Genomic DNA, 23,309 nt, shown 5'->3' with positions numbered 1-23,309 from the left:
GAAGAAGAAGAAGAAGAAGAAGAAGAAGAAGAAGAAGAAGAAGAAGAAGAAGAAGAAGAAGAAGAAGAAGAAGAAGAAGAAGAAGAAGAAGAAGAAGAAGAAGAAGAAGAAGAAGAAGAAGAAGAAGAAGAATAATAATAATAATAATAATAATAATAATAATAATAATAATAATGATTGTTTGTTTGTTTGTTTTTGTAAACAAGTTTTGTAAACAATATATTGATAATTATGTTTGTGCTTATTGTGTTGTATACAACGAGTGTATATATATACATTGCACCTTACTTTGGTCTCATAGGCCACATAAGTTATGTGAAAAAATAAAATAGTGAAAAAAACAAAAAACCTTCAATTACAAGTAAACTAAAGTTTACCGGGTGAGCGGCAGTCGCGCTGTTGCCATACGCAGCTCATTTTCTGCAAACTTCACGGCTCTATATCTCGGTAAGTACCGATGGCAAAAATTTTTTTTTGGGACTAAAACACTCAGAAAAATAATCTTAACATTTTCATAAGAAAAAATAATTTTTTTTTTTTTGAATATTTGGCGACATAGAATGACAGTTTCAGAGAGGGGCCTGAAACAGTCAAAGGGTTAAAACTTCCCTAAAATGGGCCAAGACTCTGTCACTGTACAAGTTGCCAATATGGCTTTCAACATCCTTCTCAGGGTGATGTTTCTCCATAAATCTTTCCATCCTACCCCACATTTCAAAAATCTCCTTAATTTCTGAAGAAGGCACCTTCTTCCATCTCTCTTCCTCCTCCTCTGCAGCAAGATTCTGAGTTGCGATCTGTTGCTGTTCCTGCTGGAGCTCTTGCAGCTCCTCAGTGGTTAGCTCTTCGTTGTGGTCCTCCACCAACTCTTCCACATCCTCCAAACTCACATCCAACACCATGGAACTCCCCAATGCCACAACAGAGTTCACAATTGACATAGGCTCATCAGGGTCAGCCACAAACCCTTCAAAATCCCTCTTGTCGACACAATCTGGCCACAATTTTCTCCAGGCAGAGTTCAAAGTCCTGGTAGTCACTCCCTCCCAACCCTTACCTATAAGGCTTATGCAATGGAGGATACTGAAGTATTCTTTCCAAAAATCTCTTAGGGTCAAGTGAGTGTCTGAGGTCACATTCAAGCAGCTTTGAAATATTGCTTTGGTGTAGAGTTTTTTAAAGTTTGAAATGACCTGCTGGTCCATGGGCTGGAGGAGAGGAGTGGTACTCGGGGGCAAGAACTTTACTGTGATGAACCCAAACTCCTGCAGAATTAGGTCATCCAAGTTTGGAGGATGAGCAGGTGCATTGTCTATTACTAGGAGGCACTTCAGTACTAATTTCTTTTCCAGGAGGTAATTCTTCACACTAGGGCCAAACACTTCATTGGACCACTTGACGAAAATTTCCCTCGTGACCCATGCCTTAATCTTACAGAGACACCAGAAACAGACCTCTCTGGACAGATTTTTTGTGCGACAGGGGTCCAGTGACTCTCAAGCTGGTCCTAGTGGCATTAAAAGACAAAGAAGAGAAGTAACCACAGAGAGGGACTTGTTATCTGAAGTCATTATGGAGGGGGATTCTCCTTCCAAACAATAATTCTCCCTCTCTCCTCCCTATCTTCCATAAGCCAAGAAGAGTCTTCAATAAAGGTATGCAATACAGGTCCGCCATCACAAATCCGGCAATCAGTTATTTGGCTCCTTCAGTTATTTGGCACTAATTTCAGCTAGCATAATTTCAAATTTCCAGGGTCGCCACACCAGCCTGCTGGTACTGTTTGGTGGCGCTACTTGCTGCATAAGTCATGCTAATTTATTTTTCTCCATTAATTGTTATAACCTGCTTACTTTTAGCCCTAGCCATGGTTCCAATGAATAAAAGAAATGCTTTTTGTTGTGTAAAGCACCTACACAGTACATAGTCCATTAAAGATAAGGTGGCTTTGAAGCCACTGTCGGTTGCTATGAGCTCAGTTTCGTGATGCAGGAGAATATGCTTTATTATTACGCTAATATCAACACTACAGCTTATTGCCTATCATAGTTGATCTAATATGACATAATAAACAATATAAATAACATAAAACATGTTAAATACTCCAGAATAAATAATATTTGGCATAATACCGAGCAGTTTGACGGAGGTATGAAGAGGATACGAGATACAAGTACCATTCTCCTATCCCTGTCTTGGGGCTTATATGTACATATTAGAGAAAAAGGAGTGTAGCACAGGGCTAACTGTGATATACACTCGTACTGCACCATAAACCTGAAACAAAAAAGCTGTTTTCTCTATATAGATTAATACACATAGCAGCATATGTGTAGAGAACCTAGGATAACCCAAAAAAGTCAGACAATGTGGCTTATTTCTAGTACCTGGCTTGGGTTAGCATATATGATTTTTGGTAAATATTCGATTCCCAGTCAGGGTAGAAACACTGGGCGTTTCTTTACACCTGTTGTCTATGTTCACCCATCAGTAAATGGGTACCTGGGTGTTAATTGGCTGGTGTGGGTGTTATCCTGGGACACTGACCTAATTTGCTTGAAATACTCAGCATAACAAGCGGCTTTCTATATAGTAGTATGTCACTGATGTCAGCTATGTCTGTATCCCATGTACATGTATGTGAAGTAAATTATTTTTTTATTATTATTAACACACTGGCTGATTCCCACCAAGGCAGGGTGGCCCAAAAAACAAAAACTTTCACCATCATTCACTCCATCACTGTCTTGCCAGAAGGATGCTTTATACTACAGTTTTTAAACTGCAACATTAACACCCCTCCTTCAGAGTGTAGGCACTGTACTTCCCATCTCCAGGACTCAAGTCCGGCCTGCCGGTTTCCCTGAATCCTTTCATAAATGTTACTTTGCTCACACTCCAACAGTACGTCAAGTATTAAAAATCATTTGTCTCCACTCCTATCAAACACGCTCACGCATGCCCGCTGGAAGTCCAAGCCCTTCGCACACAAAACCTCCTTTACCCCCTCCCTCCAACCTTTCCTAGGCCGACCCCTACCCCGCCTTCCTTCCACTACAGACTGATACACTCTTGAAGTCATTCTGTTTCGCTCCATTCTCTCTACATGTCCGAACCACCTCAACAACCCTTCCTCAGCCCTCTGGACAACAGTTTTGGCAATCCTGCACCTCCTCCTAACTTCCAAACTACGAATTCTCTGCATTATATTCACACCACACATTACCCTCAGACATGACATCTCCACTGCCTCCAGCCTTCTCCTCGCTGCAACATTCATCATCCATGCTTCCCACCCATATAAGAATAAGAGCATTGGTAAAACTACACTCTCATACATTCCCATCTTTACCTCCAAAGACAAAGTTCTTTGTCTCCACAGACTCCTCAGTGCACCGCTCACCCTTTTCCCCTCATCAATTCTATGATTCACCTCATCTTTCATAGACCCATCTGCTGACACGTCCACTCCCAAATATCTGAATACATTCGTCTCCTCCATACTCTCTCCCTTCAATCTGATATCCAATCTTTCATCACCTAATCTTTTTGTTATCCTCATAACCTTACTCTATCCTGTATTCACTTTTAATTTTCTTCTTTTACATACCCTACCAAATTCATCCACCAACCTCTGCAACTTCTCTTCAGAATCTCCCAAGAGCACAGTGTCATCAGCAAAGAGCAACTGTGACAACTCCCACTTTATGTGTGATTATTGTTATTTTCTCATTTGTTTGTTGGGTTATCTTATTGAAACTTGGGCAATGCATGATGGGAAGATACTTCTTAATGTACACCAAAAATGAAAGAAATCAGACCATAAATAACGGGATTCACTTCTCAGTCATTAGCGGCCGCTTAGCGGTATATTTTTGTATGGTTTTTATGGTTATATTCTCGTTTTTTCGGTCTCATTTGATAGAATGGAAGATATATTACAGAAATTGATATGATTTTGATTGCTTACATGACACAAAAAGTACCTTGAAATTGCGCTCACAGTAGCAGAAAGGTTCTATTCTTTAGCGATGCTCAAGTAAACAATTGATGTCACCGTCCAATACCTCTCCGCCTGCCAGTCCAAATTCCAATACGCAGTCAAGAATGGGTTGACATTATTTATACAATTACAATAATGCAGTAGTCTGCATAACAGTAAATCATCTATTTTTTTTATGTGAATAAAAATTCCAAATGTTAAGCAAGAGTAATATAAGAAATATAAGAGGGGCCTGGAGCCATGACTAATGAACAGAGAAAATGTTATTTTAATGCCAGGAATGTCTGCATTGTCTATTCTGGACCCTATTTTTAAATTGGCATCTGTGAAATTGGTCAAATTGCCAATTTCTGACCACTTTATTGGGTAGTTGAAACAGGTGAATGGGCGGTTTCTTGTACTCAGTCGACAGACTAGAAGTAAGTAAGTTAATTCAGGTACTATACACAAATACAGTTACATAGATTATCATACATAGCAGTGTATGTATAGAGAACCTAGGATAACCCAAAAAAAAGTCAGACAAAGTGACTTATTTCCAGTACCTGGCTTGGGCTTGCCATGATTTTTGGTAAATATTGTTTTTTTCTGTTGTTTGTTGGGCTGTCTCATTGAAACTTGGGCAATGTATGATGGAAAGATGCTTCTTAACGTACACCAAAAATAAAAAAGACGGACGATAAATAAGGGAGTTCACTTCTCGGCCATTAGCCGCCTCTTTGTGGTATATGTATTTTCATATGGTTTTTATGGTTGTATTTTCGTGTTTTTGGTCTCATTTGATAGAATGGAAGAAATATTACAGAAATAGACATGATTTTGATTGCTTTTATGATGAGAAGTACCTTGAAATTGAGCTCAAAGAAGCGGAAATGTTCGATTTTTGCCGATGTTCAATGAACTTTGTGTAAGTCAAGTTGGCTAATTTCATTAAGTATTCTAACCTAACCACTCTGTAATCCGGCAAACTCAGTAATCCGGCACACTACAGGTCCCAATGATGCCGGATTTGTGATGGAAGACCTGTACTGATTTAATTGTTCATGTATTTATTTTATTTAGTTCTCATTGTTTTGTGTATGTAAAACTATAATTAATCTTTAAAAAACAATTTTTTGTGAATATTTTTGGGTGTCTGGAACGGATTAATTGTATTTACATTAATTCTTATGGGAATTATTATTTCGGTTGTCGACCATTTCGGTTTTAGGCTGGCCTTCTGGAACGGATTACGGGCAATAACTGAGGGTCCACTGTATAGCAAATTGTTCAGAATGTCCTCAATGGAATTTTTACACCCAAATCTCTTCTCTCAGAGTACATTTTCTCATGAATGTCAATATCAACAAGAATAATGATACAGAAAGTCTTTGAAGCATAAAATGAGCCAAAATCTGAATTTTTTTATTATGTGGACAGAATTTTGTGGTATTTGAAAATTCTGATTTTGTGAAGACTTTTAGTAACCTAACCTCAACTTCTGGCAACCTACCCCTATGGTAAACAAAGTTTACTTTGAATGACCTTTATTAAGAAAGCAGTACCCATTCATAAAGAGGAAGTATTGCATTTCAATATTTACATATGATTGAAATGAAAATTTGACAAAATTTAATTCAGCATTTTTTTTAAGTTTTTCATGGAATGAGAAACCACGTTTCTATCAAGCATTTTGCTGACCTTAAGTTTGAGAGTGATACACTTGCCCTTCAGTTTAACAGCATCAAGTCTATTCTCCAGTTCTACAGCCAGCTCACTGATGAACTTGTCAGCGTCACTCTGGCAGGTAAACCGAATGCCATAGTTCACCTCTGCTGAGACTGATTTCCTCTGTAAGTGCAAATATGCAATTTATATATTAATCACAAAATCAGTACACACATTACTGCCTCATGTTCTCCTAAGACACCTGAAAATTACTAAGTATCAGTAAGAAGTAATACAGTGGTACCTCGAGTTTCGAACAGCTCCCAACTCGAACAATTATGTACAGTGAAACCCCAGGTTTCAGCCACCCTAGGAATCGGCCGCTTCAGGTTTTGCCTGCATTTTTTGGCCAAATTTTGTCCCATGTTTCGGCTGGCGTACCAGACCTGTCTGCCTACCCGCACTTCCGCAACTCCCCGAGCAGGGGTTGTCAGCCAGTCTAGCATTGTTTATCCTTGAGTGAACATTACCCTGCACTCTCATCCTGCCTGCCTGCCAGCCAGGCAACCAGCCAGCCAGGCATCCAGCCAGCCAGCCAGCCAGGCATCCAGCCAGTCAGGCAACCAGCCAGCCAGCCAGGCATTGAGCCAGCCAGCCAGCCAGCCAGCCAGCCAGCCAACCAGCCAGCCAGTCAGCCAGCAAGCCAGCCAGCCAGCCAGCCAGCCAGGCATCCAGCCAGCAAGCCAGCCATTAATTGTGACTGTGAAAAGTGTGCAAAGTGGAATGAGTTGCAAGCTTTTGTTGAAAAGTACCACCCTGACCAAGCTGAAACAAACCATATCTGCAACATGCTCAGTGACAAAACCTTCTCCCACTTCAGGGAAATCTTAAAGAGATGCCAGAAACAGAGCACTCTTGACAGTTATTTTGTGCAACAGGGGTCCAGTGACTCTCAAGCTGGTCCTAGTGGCCTTAAAAGACAAAGAAGGGAAGAAACCCCAGATAAGGACTTGTTACCTAAAGTTTTTATGGAAGGGGATTCCCCTTCCAAACAATAAGTTCTCCCTCCCTGCTCCCCCTATCTTCCAGATGCCAGCAAGTCTCTTCAATAAAGGTTAGTAAATGTTATTTTAAATGTTTATTTAAATTGCAATTTATGTATAATATATGTGTATTTGTCTGTGTTGTGTGTATGTAAAACTATAGTTATTCTTTAAAAAATGTATTTTTTGTGAATATTTTTGTGGGTCTGGAACGAATTAATTTTATTTACATTATTTCTTATGGGAAATATTGCTTCTCCTTTTGGCCGTTTCGCGGTTAGGCCTAGCTCCTGGAATGAATTATGGCCGAAACCTGGTGTTTCACTGTAAGTATATTTTTGTAAGTGCTTTTGTAAGTGTATTTTTGGGGGTCTGAAATGGACTAATCTAATTTACATTACAGTATTTCTTATGGGAACAAATTCGTTCAGTATCGGCACTCAAACAGCCTTCTGGAACAAATTAAGTTCGTAACTCGAGGTACCATTATACAGTGGACCCCTCATAACGATTACCTCCGAATGCGACCAATTATGTAAGTGTATTTATGTAAGTGCGTTTGTACGTGTATGTTTGGGGGTCTGAAATGGACTAATCTACTTCACAATATTTCTTATGGGAACAAATTCGGTCAGTACTGGCACCTGAACATACTTCTGGAGTGAAAAAATATCGTTAACCGGGGGTCCACTGTACTGCTCTATTAGACAAAACTACAGAATCTATATACTATTTTTAAGGGATGTTTGCAATACAGATCCCTATTTCTGCTAAGCACAATATAGTGGTCACCAAAAGCACACACTCACCACATGCTCACTCTTCACTAAACGATCATCAATTCCTTGGCAGTAGTTAAAGAGGGATTGGCCTGTTCGAGACCCGAAGGCAGCTTGCAACTGACCAAGGGTTTTAGCCTGCAGGTCCCCACAAGTGTATATCCCTTCACCTTGCAAACGAGTCTCCAGAGACCAGCCAACACCTGAACAAGGGTTGTTTATCAATGTAAATAACAAGGAATGTGAGTGTTCATTGTAAGTACACATTTATATGTTATTCAAATAAAGTATTTTATTTGGTATGTTCCCATGGTTGGTGCATCATTAAACTAGTTAGCATGGAAATCAATCTGTATATTCCACAAAGCAAGTGATTATATCTAAATTATTAAAACTACAGTTGCGTTGAATGATCATGTTCTTTGTTTTTCCTGTGCTTAGAAAAGCAACTCTTTCAGGACCGCATAAACATCTCTATTCCACTTGGCATCAGGAATGTCTTTACATAATTATGAGTAAAATAAAAAACTAACAGCATATAGAAAAACAGGAAAGCATTCCAAAGATCTTATAAAATTTCCATTTTAGCAACTCCCATTATAGAAAAAAGATGTACTTTATGGCATACTATTCACTAGTTTTACAGAGTTGGTTGACATAAAGACAGGATGAATGTTAGTAAGAGTGAGCATTAGTTGGATAATGAGTGGTGGCAGGTTATCAGAGGCAAAATTTTGTCTCCATTTCCTTGACACAGGCAGCTGTTCCAAAACCTGCACTTAAGAGATGAACCTTATGATATTTCAGTCTGTCCTGGAACATTTTCCAGTTGTGACTCGACAATGGTCTAGGACAGTCTGCAATATTGTCATAATGTTTTTTCTCCATGGTATTGTGACTTTATGCTTTAATGGCAAATGTCTGTAGCAACACTGCATCACAATGAGATACAGAAACTCTGATGGGCTGTTAGGCATGAACAGGCTAGCATTCACTACTGAGTGGATCATTGTTCTGACTGTTGTCAGTAGCTGAAAATAACTTAGCCAGGCTCTTAACAGTCATCTTACACACTTTCCTACCAGTGTCAGCTTCCAGTTTCTTCATGTAATAACCTACTTGTAATTATGTTCATGTAATTACAGGAGCTTGTGATGTCTTATCATTATTTATTATGTAAAACAAAATTTAATTTCTAGTGACTGTGGCATTGATTATGCCCTCTTGTAACCAATTTCACTATCCTCGCACTCTGAATTATTATTATATTTAGGGGGAAGTGCTAAACTCATAGGGAGTCACATAGTGCTTGAGAATATAAGGGAGGAAATATAAAATTCTTTGGATCAGGAGCCCTCACCAGCATCAGGCCTTGAAGGAACCATTATGAAAAGAACTTTCTACTATCATTTTGGTACCTCTTGGTCTTTCCTTTCATGGTGTTAAGAAATCATCATTATCTATTCATAAAGATTTTTTACCACAACAGCCATTTTCTATCAGGGTAAGATAACACAAAGGAAATATATTCACAATCACTGATTCAATATAAAGCCAATTCCTTGGACTGAGAGTCCCCTCACTGGCATCAAGGCATTTCCCACAAGGGGACACATTTAATAACTTTCTTGCCAGAAGTGCACGAACATCACAATAAAATTTACCTTGTGAACTCGAACAAATCTGTCCATTCTTCAAGGTGCAGGCATGTACTTCCCACCTCCAGAACTCAAGTCTGGCTAACTGATTTCCCTGACTCTCCACATACTGTTAAGTTTACTAAACACAGTTTTGTCCAGTACAACATCCTTTTTTAACCAGGTATGTAACCATGCTCAGCAGGGCTCCACTATAATGCAATTTGTCTTAATAAAATCTTTAATATGGCATTCAATACAGTATCACAGTTTGTTTAAATTTTTGAACAAACCAGCCATCTCCCACCAAGGATGGGTGACCCAAAAATGAAACACCTTCACCATCATATATTCAATGGCTATCATGCCAGAAGTGTGCAGGCATCACAATTTCCATGCCCTTCCAAGCTGCAACATCCCCACCCTTCCTTCAGAGTGCAGGCACTGTACTTCCACCTCTTGTACTCAAGTCTGGCTAGCCAGTTTTCCTAAATCCCTCCATAAATGTTACCCTACTCATGCTCCATAAGAACATCATGTCATAATAACCATGTCTCTACTCATTCTGATCTAACATGCTTAATTAAGCCTGCTGGATGCTCAAGACCCTAGTACTCTAACCCTTCCTGGGATGAACCCTACCCCTCCTTCCTTCCACTCCAACCTTATACACTCTCTTAAATACATAAAAGCTTAATTTTTACTACAGTAATATTTTAATTTTGCATCAAAAGGTTACCTGGAAGTTCAGAGACCTTGTGGTCCTTCATATAGTTAGCAAGGTCTTCAGGGTCAGCCACATACTGACCATTGGGTTTAGCTCTTCTGGTAGCCATGCGAGCAACCAGAATGCTCGGTCCCATGCCGACTGAACATGGACACCCTGTTGCTGCCTGCAAATTAAGACAGAATTAATAGATTTATCATTTATGTATAAAACTGAAAGTCCCTGCTATCGCTTCTGACTTTCACTCTACGTGTATTCACACATTTCAAATGCAAATGTTTATGCATGCCCATAAAAACTTGGGTCTTTCAATTCAAAAAAGTTCTTCCATGTGAAAACAGTAACTTAAAAAAATTAAGCATAAAAAATGTCCAAATACTGTACTTAAATTCATGGTGAAGCAATAAACCTGTAATGGACATAAAATGCCTGGAAAATGGGAAGTAATCAGGTCTGATCCAAGGAAGAGTATAGTAGTTCTAAACCCTTGGAACATGAACCTTTCACCAGCATCAGGGCACACTCTTGAAGGGTAATCAGCACATAATATATTTTTTTTTTTTATTATCACACCGGCCGATTCCCACCAAGGCAGGGTGGCCCGAAAAAGAAAAACTTTCACCATCATTCACTCCATCACTGTCTTGCCAGAAGGGTGCTTTACACTACAGTTTTTAAACTGCAACATTAACACCCCTCCTTCAGAGTGCAGGCACTGTACTTCCCATCTCCAGGACTCAAGTCCGGCCTGCCGGTTTCCCTGAATCCCTTCATAAATGTTACTTTGCTCACACTCCAACAGCACGTCAAGTATTAAAAACCATTTGTCTCCATTCACTCCTATCAAACACGCTCAAGCATGCCTGCTGGAAGTCCAAGCCCCTCGCACACAAAACCTCCTTTACCCCCTCCCTCCAACCCTTCCTAGGCCGACCCCTACCCCGCCTTCCTTCCACTACAGACTGATACACTCTTGAAGTCATTCTGTTTCGCTCCATTCTCTCTACATGTCCGAACCACCTCAACAACCCTTCCTCAGCCCTCTGGACAACAGTTTTGGTAATCCCGCACCTCCTCCTAACTTCCAAACTACGAATTCTCTGCATTATATTCACACCACACATTGCCCTCAGACATGACATCTCCACTGCCTCCAGCCTTCTCCTCGCTGCAACATTCATCACCCACGCTTCACACCCATATAAGAGCGTTGGTAAAACTATACTCTCATACATTCCCCTCTTTGCCTCCAAGGACAAAGTTCTTTGTCTCCACAGACTCCTAAGTGCACCACTCACTCTTTTTCCCTCATCAATTCTATGATTCACCTCATCTTTCATAGACCCATCCGCTGACACGTCCACTCCCAAATATCTGAATACGTTCACCTCCTCCATACTCTCTCCCTCCAATCTGATATTCAATCTTTCATCACCTAATCTTTTTGTTATCCTCATAACCTTACTCTTTCCTGTATTCACCTTTAATTTTCTTCTTTTGCACACCCTACCAAATTCATCCACCAATCTCTGCAACTTCTCTTCAGAATCTCCCAAGAGCACAGTGTCATCAGCAAAGAGCAGCTGTGACAACTCCCACTTTGTGTGTGATTCTTTATCTTTTAACTCCACGCCTCTTGCCAAGACCCTCGCATTTACTTCTCTTACAACCCCATCTATAAATATATTAAACAACCACGGTGACATCACACATCCTTGTCTAAGGCCTACTTTTACTGGGAAAAAATTTCCCTCTTTCCTACATACTCTAACTTGAGCCTCACTATCCTCGTAAAAACTCTTCACTGCTTTCAGTAACCTACCTCCTACACCATACACTTGCAACATCTGCCACATTGCCCCCCTATCCACCCTGTCATACGCCTTTTCCAAATCCATAAATGCCACAAAGACCTCTTAAGCCTTATCTAAATACTGTTCACTTATATGTTTCACTGTAAACACCTGGTCCACACACCCCCTACCTTTCCTAAAGCCTCCTTGTTCATCTGCTATCCTATTCTCCGTCTTACTCTTAATTCTTTCAATTATAACTCTACCATACACTTTACCAGGTACACTCAACAGACTTATCCCCCTATAATTTTTGCACTCTCTTTTATCCCCTTTGCCTTTATACAAAGGAACTATGCATGCTCTCTGCCAATCCCTAGGTACCTTACCCTCTTCCATACATTTATTAAACAATTGCACCAACCACTCCAAAACTATATCCCCACCTGCTTTTAACATTTCTATCTTTATCCCATCAATCCCGGCTGCCTTACCCCCTTTCATTTTACCTACTGCCTCACGAACTTCCCCCACACTCACAACTGGCTCTTCCTCACTCCTACAAGATGTTATTCCTCCTTGCCCTGTACACGAAATCACAGCTTCCCTATCTTCATCAACATTTAACAATTCCTCAAAATATTCCTTCCATCTTCCCAATACCTCTAACTCTCCATTTAATAACTCTCCTCTCCTATTTTTAACTGACAAATCCATTTGTTCTCTAGGCTTTCTTAACTTGTTAATCTCACTCCAAAACTTTTTCTTATTTTCAACAAAATTTGTTGATAACATCTCACCCACTCTCTCATTTGCTCTCTTTTTACATTGCTTCACCACTCTCTTAACCTCTCTCTTTTTCTCCATATACTCTTCCCTCCTTGCATCACTTCTACTTTGTAAAAACTTCTCATATGCTAACTTTTTCTCCCTTACTACTCTCTTTACATCATCATTCCACCAATCGCTCCTCTTCCCTCCTGCACCCACTTTCCTGTAACCACAAACTTCTGCTGAACACTCTAACACTACATTTTTAAACCTACCCCATACCTCTTCGACCCCATTGCCTATGCTCTCATTAGCCCATCTATCCTCCAATAGCTGTTTATATCTTACCCTAACTGCCTCCTCTTTTAGTTTATAAACCTTCACCTCTCTCTTCCCTGATGCTTCTATTCTCCTTGTATCCCATCTACCTTTTACTCTCAGTGTAGCTACAACTAGAAAGTGATCTGATATATCTGTGGCCCCTCTATAAACATGTACATCCTGAAGTCTACTCAACAGTCTTTTATCTACCAATACATAATCCAACAAACTACTGTCATTTCGCCCTACATCATATCGTGTATACTTATTTATCCTCTTTTTCTTAAAATATGTATTACCTATAACTAAACCCCTTTCTATACAAAGTTCAATCAAAGGGCTCCCATTATCATTTACACCTGGCACCCCAAACTTACCTACCACACCCTCTCTAAAAGTTTCTCCTACTTTAGCATTCAAGTCCCCTACCACAATTACTCTCTCACTTGGTTCAAAGGCTCCTATACATTCACTTAACATCTCCCAAAATCTCTCTCTCTCCTCTGCATTCCTCTCTTCTCCAGGTGCATACACGCTTATTATGACCCACTTCTCGCATCCAACCTTTACTTTAATCCACATAATTCTTGAATTTACACATTCATATTCTCTTTTCTCCTTCCATAACTGATCATTTAACATTACTGCTACCCCTTCCTTTGCTCTAACTCTCTCAGATACTCCAGATTTAATCCCATTTATTTCCCCCCACTGAAACTCTCCTACCCCCTTCAGCTTTGTTTCGCTTAGGGCCAGGACATCCAACTTCTTTTCATTCATAACATCAGCAATCATCTGTTTCTTGTCATCCGCACTACATCCACGCACATTTAAGCAACCCAGTTTTATAAAGTTTTTCTTCTTTTCTTTTTTAGTAATTGTATACAGGAGAAGGGGTTACTAGCCCATTGCTCCCGGCATTTTAGTCGCCTCATACGACACGCATGGCTTACGGAGGAAAGATTCTTTTCCACTTCCCCATGGACAATAGAAGAAATAAAAAAGAACAAGAGCTATTTAGAAAAAGGAGAAAAACCTAGATGTATGTATATATATATATGCATGTGCGTGTCTGTGAAGTGTGACCAAAGTGTTAGTAGGAGTAGCAAGATATCCCTGTTATCTTAGCGTGTTTATGAGACAGAAAAAGAAACCAGCATACATTTATTACTTGTTGTATACGAATCAACATGAGCATTCCCAACACCAAGATTTTTAAGTACAAAACACACAATATGTCCATAAAGCCCTTCTCATATTCAAATTTTTTCCTCAACAAAATAGTAAGCTATGAAAATGCAGTTTTCTGTATATGATAGTGGAATTAATAATTTTCATGCAGCTTCAAAGGCAATAAAAATAAAAATACTGAGCTATCAAATCAAGTAAGAATTAGAAATAAAGGATTTAAATTAGATAAATTTAGATTTAGAAAGTACTGGGTTTTCAAACAGACCTGTCGATGAGTGGAATAATCTCCTAAGTCAAGTCATAGAAGTTAAAACCTAATTAAGTAGCTTTAAAGAGAGATTAGACAAATATACAGTGGAACCTCTACTTACAAGTGCATCCAGATACGAGCAGTCGCTCAGTCGATTTTTTGCTTCCAGACGCGAGCAAAATTTCCAGATGTGAGCGGGCCTCAAGGGAAATTCCTTGACGCTGATGAGGGGCTCTTGCTCTTGATCTAGGGAATTGGATCTCAGTTGTTTGTTGGACTGTCTAATTGAAACTTGGGCAATGTATGATGGAAAGATGCTTATTAACATACAATAACGGAGTTCACTTCTCAGCCATTAGCCTCCCCTTAGAGGTATATTTTCATATGGTTTTTATGGTTGTATTCTTGTTTTTTTGGTCTCATTTGATATACTACAGAAATAGATATGATTTTGATTGGTTTCATGACAAAAAGTACCTTGAAATTGAGCTCAAAGTAGCAGAAATGTTTGATTCTTTGGTGATGTTCAAGAGTAAACAAATGACGTCACCGTCCAATACCTGTCCTATTGGCACTGCCCCTCAACCTTCACATATTGGAAAGCTCTTCAACATGCTAGCAAAAGTGGGAGCAGACATCATTAGGTAGCAGTGGCAGACAACATGAAGCAGCAAAGGCAGACAACATGAAGCAGCAGTGGCAGACATGAAGCAGCAGTGGTAGACAACATGAAGCAGCAGTGGCAGACATGAAGCAGCAGTGGCAGACATCATGAAGCAGCAGTGGCAGACATCATGAGGTAGCACTGGCAGACAACATGAAGCAGCAGTGGCAGACATCATGAGGTAGCAGTGGCAGACAACACGAAGCAGCAGTGGCAGACAACATGAAGCAGCAGTGGCAGACAACATGAAGCAGCAGTGGCAGACAACATGAAGCAGCAGTGGCAGACATCATGAAGCAGCAGTGGCAGATAACATGAAACAGCAGTGGCAGACCTTATTGCACTCTATACTATAAGTGAGTTTCCGACGCTCAGTCCGCTCCATTTGCGGTGGAGGGAATTCTCGTCTTTTCCTTATGTTTCGTGCAGTTATTTTGCGAAATTTCATGTTTCTAACCATGGGTCCTAAGAAAGCAAATGCAAAGGACAGTGCTGAGAAGAAAAAGAGGATGATTTCCATGGAATTAAAGCAGGAAATCATAAATAAACAAACTAAGTGGAGGGTTAAGGACTTGGCCAGGCAGTACCAGCGTACCACTTCTACGATATGTACAATACTAAAGGAGAAGGAGTCAGTGACAAAGTGTAGCATTAAGGGTGTAGCAATTAAGTGTAGTATTAAGAGTGTAGCAATTAAGTGTAGCATTAAAAGTGTAGCAATTAAGTGTAGCATTAAGTGTAGCAATTACTGTATAAGTCATTCTATCTGACTTTTTTTGGGTTATCCTAGGTTCTCTACACATGTAGTCAGGAGGAATGGCCTCTGTGGTGGCCCTATAAACCCCAACAACAACAATGGCCACTGTCACCACCACTAGCCACATATATAATGACATGTATTTATTCATTCTAGTGTATATATCATGTTTCTATGTTATTAATATTGTTTATGTCATATTAGAGGAATTGTGATAGATAAATAAGCCGTAGAGTTGATATTACAAAAATTATTGAAGTATTTTGTAGTGCCTGGAATTCCACTGGAACGAATTAATTCTGTTTCAGTTAATTTAAATGAGGAAAATTGACTCTGCAAATGAGCAAATCCAGATACAAGCAAGGTCATGGAACGGATTAAACTCATAAGTAGAGGTTCCACTGTATAAGCAGGAATGGCTAGGTTTGATTAGTACATGAAATACTGAAGTAGACTCAATATTTCAGGTGAGTGAGAATGACTGGGATTCATTATCCACACTAACTGAGATTCATTATCCACACTAACTGAGATCTACCAACATTGAATCTTGGAAGGATGGCCTAATGAACTGTAGCCTTTTTCTGTCTCGTACCATGAGAAATAACATGGTGTGATATTATGCATGTGTTTTGTTTACTGTGCATATATTTTTATGGTACATATATAGCCTCGCCACACTTAGCAACGTACTCATTTACCAATGATTAGGACTTACAAAGGGCTCTCTGAGCAGTATGCATACCTAAATAATGTATATCAGAGCTGATTTCCTCTATTCTGTTTATTACAATATACAGTGCACTACTGTATAAACATTTAAAAATATATTAAAAATGTTATAAATGGTGCAAAAGTGACATTAAAACAATATCAAAGATGGTTGACACAAACCCACTACATGCCATTTTATTTTAATATTTTTTCCAGGTTAATAAAAGTGTTTTAAAATGACCCATAGACCTTTATTAATATTTCAGTGATGGTTATGATCCTCACATTTTAACAGGTCTAAGAAGTCAATATGAGCCAAATGAGTTTAATATGGAGGCCTGTGAGTCCGTGTGATCGAGCAAAGAAAGTAACATGTCATATCAAGAGTATGGGGCAGTATCCAATTTAGAGGTCCAAGTGCCCTAAACAGAACAACATTTAGGGGGATCCCTGCTGACAACTACTGCACTAGAGGAAATTAAATTTTAACATTAGTGCCAGAAGTATAATTGATTGTATGACTGCCATTGGCCTGCTGCCAGCATACCACCCAGGGTAGTACTACCGTCCTGCCAGATGACTGTGAAGCAGAAACCTGTAATTGTTTTACATGATGATAGGATTGCTGGTGCCTTTTTCTGTCTCATAAACATGCTGGATAACAGGTATATCTTACTACTTCTACTTACACTTAGGTCACACTACACAGGCACATGCATATATATACATACACAGATCTAGGTTTTTCTTCTTTTTTCTAAATAGCTCTCGTTCTTCTTTATTTCCTCTATTGTCCATGGGGAAGTGGAAAAGAATCTTTCCTCCGTAAGCCATGTGTGTCATATGAGGCGACTAAAATGCTGGGAGCAATGGGCTAGTAACCCCTCCTGTACACATTTACTAAACAAGAGAAGAAGAAAAACTTTATAAAACTGGGATGCTTGAATGTGCATGGATGTAGTGCAGACGACAAGAAAGAGATGACTGCTGATGTTATGAATGAAAAGTAGTTGGATGTCCTGGCCCTAAGTCAAACAAAGTTGAAGGGGGTAGGGGAGTTTCGGTGGGGAAAAATACATGGGATTAAGTCAGGAGTATCTGAAAGAGTTAGAGCTGAGGAAAAGGTAGCAATAATTTTGAAAGATCAGTTATGGAAGGAGAAGAGCAAATATAAATGTGTAAATTCAAGTATTATGTGGATTTAAATATGGGTTGGATGCGAAAAGTGGGTCATAATAAGCATGTATGAACTTGGAGAAGAGAGGAGTGTAGAGGAGAGAGAGAGAGATTTTGGGAGATGTTAAGTGAATGTACAGGAACCTCTGAACCAAGTGACAGAGTAATTGTGGTAGGGGAATTAAATGCTAAAGTAGGAGAAACATTTAGAGAGGGTGTGGTAGGTAAATTTAGGGTGCCAGGTGTAAAAGATAATGGGAGCATTTGATTGAACTTTGTATAGAAAGGGGTTTAGTTATAGGTAATACATATTTTAAGAAAAAGAAGATAAATAAGTAAACAATATATGATGTAAGGCATAATGACAGTAGTTTGTTGGACTATGCATTGGTAAATAAAAGACTGTTGAGTAGACTTCAGGATGTACATGTTAATAGAGAGGCCACACACATATTGGATCACTTTTTAGTTGTAGCTATAGTGAGAATAAAAGGTTAATAGTTGGGATACAAGGAAAATAGAAGCATCAAGTAAGAGAGAGATGAAGGTTCATAAACTAAAAGAAGAGGCAGTTAGGGTAAGATATAAACAACTGTTGGAGGATAGATGGGCTAGTGAGAGTATAAGCAATGGGGTCGAAAATGTATGGGGTAGGTTTAAAAATATAGTGTTAGTGTGTTTAGCAGAAGTTTGTGGTCACAGGAAAGTAGGTGCAGGGGGGAAGAAGGTGGAAGATTGGTGGAATGATAATGTAAAAAAGAAAAAGTTAGCATATGAGAAGCTTTTACAAAGTAGAAGTGATGCAAGGAGGAAAGAGTATATGGAGAATAAAAAGAGAATTTAAGAGAGTGGTGAAGCAATGCAAAGAGAGAGCAAATGAGAGAGTGGGTGAGATGTTATCAACAAATTTTGCTGAAAATAAGAAAGAGTTTTGGAGTGAGATTAACAAGCTGAGGAAGCCTAAGGAACAAATAGATTTGTCAGTTAAAAATAGGAGAGGAGAGTTATTAAATGGAGAGTTAGAGGTATCGGGAAGATGGAGGAAATATTTTGAGGAATTGTTAAATGTTGATGAAGATAGGGAAGCTGTGATTTCGTGTATAGGGAAAGGAGGAATCACATCTTGTAGGAGTGAGGAAGAGCCAGTCGTGAGTGTGGGGGAAGTTTGTGAAGCAGTGGGTAGAATGAAAGGGGGTAAGGCAGCTGGGATTGATGGAATAAAGATAAAAATGTTAAAAGCTGGTGGGGATATAGTTTTGGAGTGGTTGGTGCTATTATTTAATAAATGTATGGAAGAGGGTAAGGTACCTAGGGATTGGCAGACAGCATGCATAGTTCCTTTGTATAAAGTCAAAGGGGACAAAACAGAGCGCAAAAATTATAGGGGGATAAGTCTGTTGAGTATACCTGATAAAGTGTATGGTAGAGTTATCATTGAAAGAATTTAGAGTAAGACGGAGAGTAGGATAGCAGATGAACAAGGAGGCTTTAGGAAAGGTAGGGGGTGTGTAGACCAAGTGTTTACAGTGAAACATATAGGTGAACAGTATTTAGATAAGGCTAAAGAGGTTTTTGTGGCATTTATGGACTCGGAAAAGGCGTATGACAGGGTGGATAGGGGGTGGTATAGGAGGTAGGTTACTGAAAGCAGTGAAGAGTTTTTATGAGGATAGTGAAGCTCAGGTTAGAGTATGTAGGAAAGAGGGAGATTATTTCCCAGTAAAAGTAGGCCTTAGACAAGGATGTGTGATGTCACCGTGGTTGTTCAATATATTTATAGATGAAGTTGTAAGAGAAGTGAATGCGAGGGTCTTAGCAAGAGGTGTGGAGTTAAAAGATAAAGAATCAAACACAAAATGGGAGCTGTCACAGTTGCTTTTTGCTGATGACACTGTGCTCTTGGGAGATTCTAAAGAGAAGTTACAGAGGTTGGTGGATGAATTTGGTAGGGTATGTAAAAGAAGAAAACTAAAAGTGAATATAGGAAAGAGTAAGGTTATGAGGATAACAAAAAGATTAGGTGATGAAAGATTGGATATCAGATTGGAGGGAGAGAGTATGGAGGAGGTGAACGTATTCAGATATTTAGGAGTGGTCGTGTCAGCAGATGGGTCCATGAAAGATGAGGTGAATCACAGAACTGATGAGGGGAAAAGGGTGAGAAGTGCACTTAGGAGTCTCTGGAGACAAAGAACTTTGTCCTTAGAAGCAAAGAGGGGAATGTATGAGAGTATAGTTTTACCAATGCTCTTATATGGGTGTGAAACATGGGTAATGAATGTGCCAGTGAGGAGAAGGCTGGAGGAAGTGGAGATGTCATGTCTGAGGGCAATGTGTGGTGTGAATATAATGCAGAGAATTCATAGTTTTGAAGTTAGGAGGAGGTGCGGGATTGCCAAAACTATTGTCCAGAGGGCTGAGGAAGGGTTGTTGAGGTGGTTCGGACATGTAGAGAGAATGGAACAAAACAGAATGACTTTGAGAGTGTATAAATCTGTAGTGGAGGGAAAGCAGGGTAGGGGTCGGCCTAGGAAAGGTTGGAGGGAGGGGGTAAAGGAGGTTTTGTGTGCGAGGGGCTTGGACTTCCAGCAAGCATGCGTGAGCGTATTTGATAGGAGTGAATGGAGACAAATGGTTTTTAATACACTTGACGTGCTGTCGGAGTGTGAGCAAAGTAACATTTATGAAGGGATTCAGGGAAACTGGCAGACCGGACTTGAGTCCTGGAGATGGGAAGTACAGTGTCTGCACTCTGAAGGAGAGGTGTTAATGTTGAAGTTTTATAAACTGTGGTGTTAAGCACCCCTCTGGCAAGACAGTGATGGAGTAAATGATGATGAAAGTTTTTCTTTTTTGGGCCACCCTGCCTTGGTGGGAATCAGCCAATATGTTAATAAAAAAAATAAATACGTATTTAATATTCAATAAAATATGAGACGACCTTTAAAATTATATTCACCTCAGAATTTAAGTACAGTAGGGCCCCGCTTTACGGCGTTTCGCTTTATGGCATTCTGCTAATACGGTCATTTCAAATTATGACCAAAACTCGCTATACGGCTCCCCCCACCTGACTTTCTAATACGGTCACCGCGCCCCACCCGGTTTGTTTACATTCTCTGTGAGATCTGTAAGCACTAAGTCTCTCCATTATGTCTGGAAACTCCAAAATTTTAAGTGTTTTTAAAAGTTATTTCATATTTTATATATACTCTGATAATTATATTTATGTATACCTGTACTTAAATAAACTTACATACTGTGCTGGCATGCAGGTACACATTAAAATCAGTAAGAGTGTCTTATGTCTCCAAACGTCATATTAGTAATGATAATAATAATCATCGAGTCTCATTAAATGTCGTATGTTACGTTGATATACATATTTTCATTAATCCATCTATGATATTTTTTCAAAATTATATAATAAACACGATGCATAACATATAAAGATGATAAATACACCCCACAGTAGAATAAATAAACATAAATATGAGATGTGGTAGCAGACGACTTGCACAAGTGACGCCATATTAGAAATAATAATAATAATAATAATAATAATAATAGTAATAATCACCAAGTCTCATTAAATGTCGTATATTACATTAATATACACATTTTCATTAATCCATCCATGATATTTTTTTCAAAATTATATGATAAACATGATACATAACATATAAAGACGATAAATACACCCCACAATAGAATAAATAAACATAAATATGAGATGTGGTAACCAGATAACTTGTACAAGTGATGCCAAGAATAACATTTTCTCTAATCTCACATAAGAGAAAATGTGTTTACCTGGAGTTTACCTGGAGAGAGTTCCGGGGGTCAACGCCCCCGCGGCCCGGTCTGTGACCAGGCCTCCTTAGGTCAGTGTCCCAGGATGCGACCCACACCAGTCGACTAACACCCAGGTACCCATTTTACTGATGGGGAACATAGACAACAGGTGGAAAGAAACACGCCCAATGTTTCTACTCTGGCTGGGAATCGAACCCAGGCCCTCACCGTGTGAAGCGAGAGCGTTAACCAGCGTTAACTGTAGAAAATTATTCCTTTCATATGTATGTAAGTAAGTTTATTCAGGTATACACAAATACAGTTACATAGATTATCATGCATAACAGCATATGTGTAGAGAACCTAAGATAACCCAAAAATGTCAGAGTGACTTATTTCTATTGCCTTCACTCAGAGCATCATTTATTCTCAAAATGATGTTACATGAGAATGGGAGTGTTCTTCTTCATTTATTCTACCGTATCAATGTAGAGACAACCTGTACACATTGTAACTTGTACACAAACCAGACGTGTACACTTTGTTTACAAAACTTACCTTCGCCTGGTTTGTTTACATAACTCTGCGCCTGTCCTCTCTCATGCACTCATTCTTTCTCTCTCTCATTTATTCGTTTTATCTCATTTACTTACTCCTGACCCTACATTAAGACTACAAATATTTTAAGGTAAGTAATGAGTGAACTGTATATACATTTTATCGCTCTGGGATGCTTAAATATCATAGAATATGTGTGGGTGGGTTGGCCTGGTATGGTAGCCCGGCTGACTACCATACATACCACACTTGATTTCTTACAATAAATACTACTTGTCTCACCCTAGATTAAGACTATAAATATTTTAAGGTAAGTAATGAGTAAACTGTATATGCATTTTATCGCTCTGGGATGCTTAAATGTAATGTGTAGGTGGGGTGGCCTGGTATGTTAGCCCGGCTGACTACCATACATACCACACTTGATTTCTTACAATAAATACTACTTGTCTCACCCTAGATTAAGACTATAAATGTTTTAAGGTAAGTAATGAGTGCACTGTGTGTATATTGTACTTTTGTTTTTTTGATGCCTAGTTCTAATGCTAACTTAATATATGTTTGTGTGAACTTGTTATCTAGTATTTGTATGCATTTATAAGTGGAAAAAAAAGGTGTTCCACTTTACAGCGATTTCCGCTTTACGGCGGTAGCCTGGAACCTAACCTGCCGTATAAGTGGGGCCCTACTGTACATACTTTGTATAAGTAAATATATATCTGTGGTCTTGCACGATTATCCTGCATGACCATAAACCATCACATGTTATATATAGGGGTGCAACTCACAAAGGGGTAAGAAATAGTTAACAATTTCACTGTCCCTCAGTAAGTGCGGCTCTAATTGGCCACTTAGTCTGCTTATCTGTAAATCCACCATTGGTATGGGGGTCATATGATGGGGCCATCATGGCCCATTCCATCTGCCAAGGAACTTCATGCTACAATAATTATGGTAGTGTATACAAAGAATTATATTTTGCACACCTCTCTATCAGGCTAGGTTTATTAAAAATTCCATATTTCTTAAATTATTTCACAGCTACTGACTTCATTTTATTGCACAAATAACTTAAAACAGCCTCTCCTCACTTAGCGACATACTCATTTACCGAAACCTCGGACTTACGACGGGCTCCCTGGCCAGCATGCATGCCTAAATAATGTATATTAGAGCTGCTTACTACAATATACAGTACACTACTGTATAAACATTTAAAAATATACCAGAAATGTTATAAATGGTGCAAAGGTGACATTAAAACAATATCAAAGATAGTTGGCAAGAAATGTTAAAAATCGTGCAAAGGTGACATTAAAACAATATCAAAGATAGTTGGCAAGAAATGTTAAAAATTGTGCAAAGGTGACATTAAAACAATATCAAATATAGTTGACACACACCCACTACCATTATAGTATGCTCCTCACTTAGCGACGAATTCGTTTACCGATGTGGTCTTAGGAACGGAACTCTGCCGTTA

At 39.2% G+C, this 23,309-nt stretch overlaps 1 protein-coding gene across 3 annotated transcripts in view; it reads right to left on the bottom strand.

Annotated features, from left to right (window-relative positions):
- LOC128690534 (DNA repair protein Rev1) overlaps positions 1 to 23,309 on the bottom strand; it is a 142,640-nt gene that overhangs the window by 89,201 nt on the left and 30,130 nt on the right. For all 3 annotated transcript variants that reach the window (XM_070089653.1, XM_070089651.1, XM_070089652.1), the window contains exons 5-7: positions 9,849 to 10,002; positions 7,503 to 7,675; positions 5,684 to 5,833 (exon numbers count right to left, since the gene is read on the bottom strand). In XM_070089653.1, coding sequence (XP_069945754.1) covers positions 5,684 to 5,833; positions 7,503 to 7,675; positions 9,849 to 10,002 — 477 coding nt within the window. The remainder of the gene's footprint in view (positions 1 to 5,683; positions 5,834 to 7,502; positions 7,676 to 9,848; positions 10,003 to 23,309) is intronic.

This window comes from Cherax quadricarinatus, chromosome 29, assembly GCF_038502225.1.
Source record: "Cherax quadricarinatus isolate ZL_2023a chromosome 29, ASM3850222v1, whole genome shotgun sequence".
NCBI classification, from domain to species: Eukaryota; Metazoa; Arthropoda; class Malacostraca; order Decapoda; family Parastacidae; genus Cherax; species Cherax quadricarinatus.
Note: the sequence above shows the minus strand (reverse complement) of the source record. Positions and strands in the feature narration are given on the sequence as shown.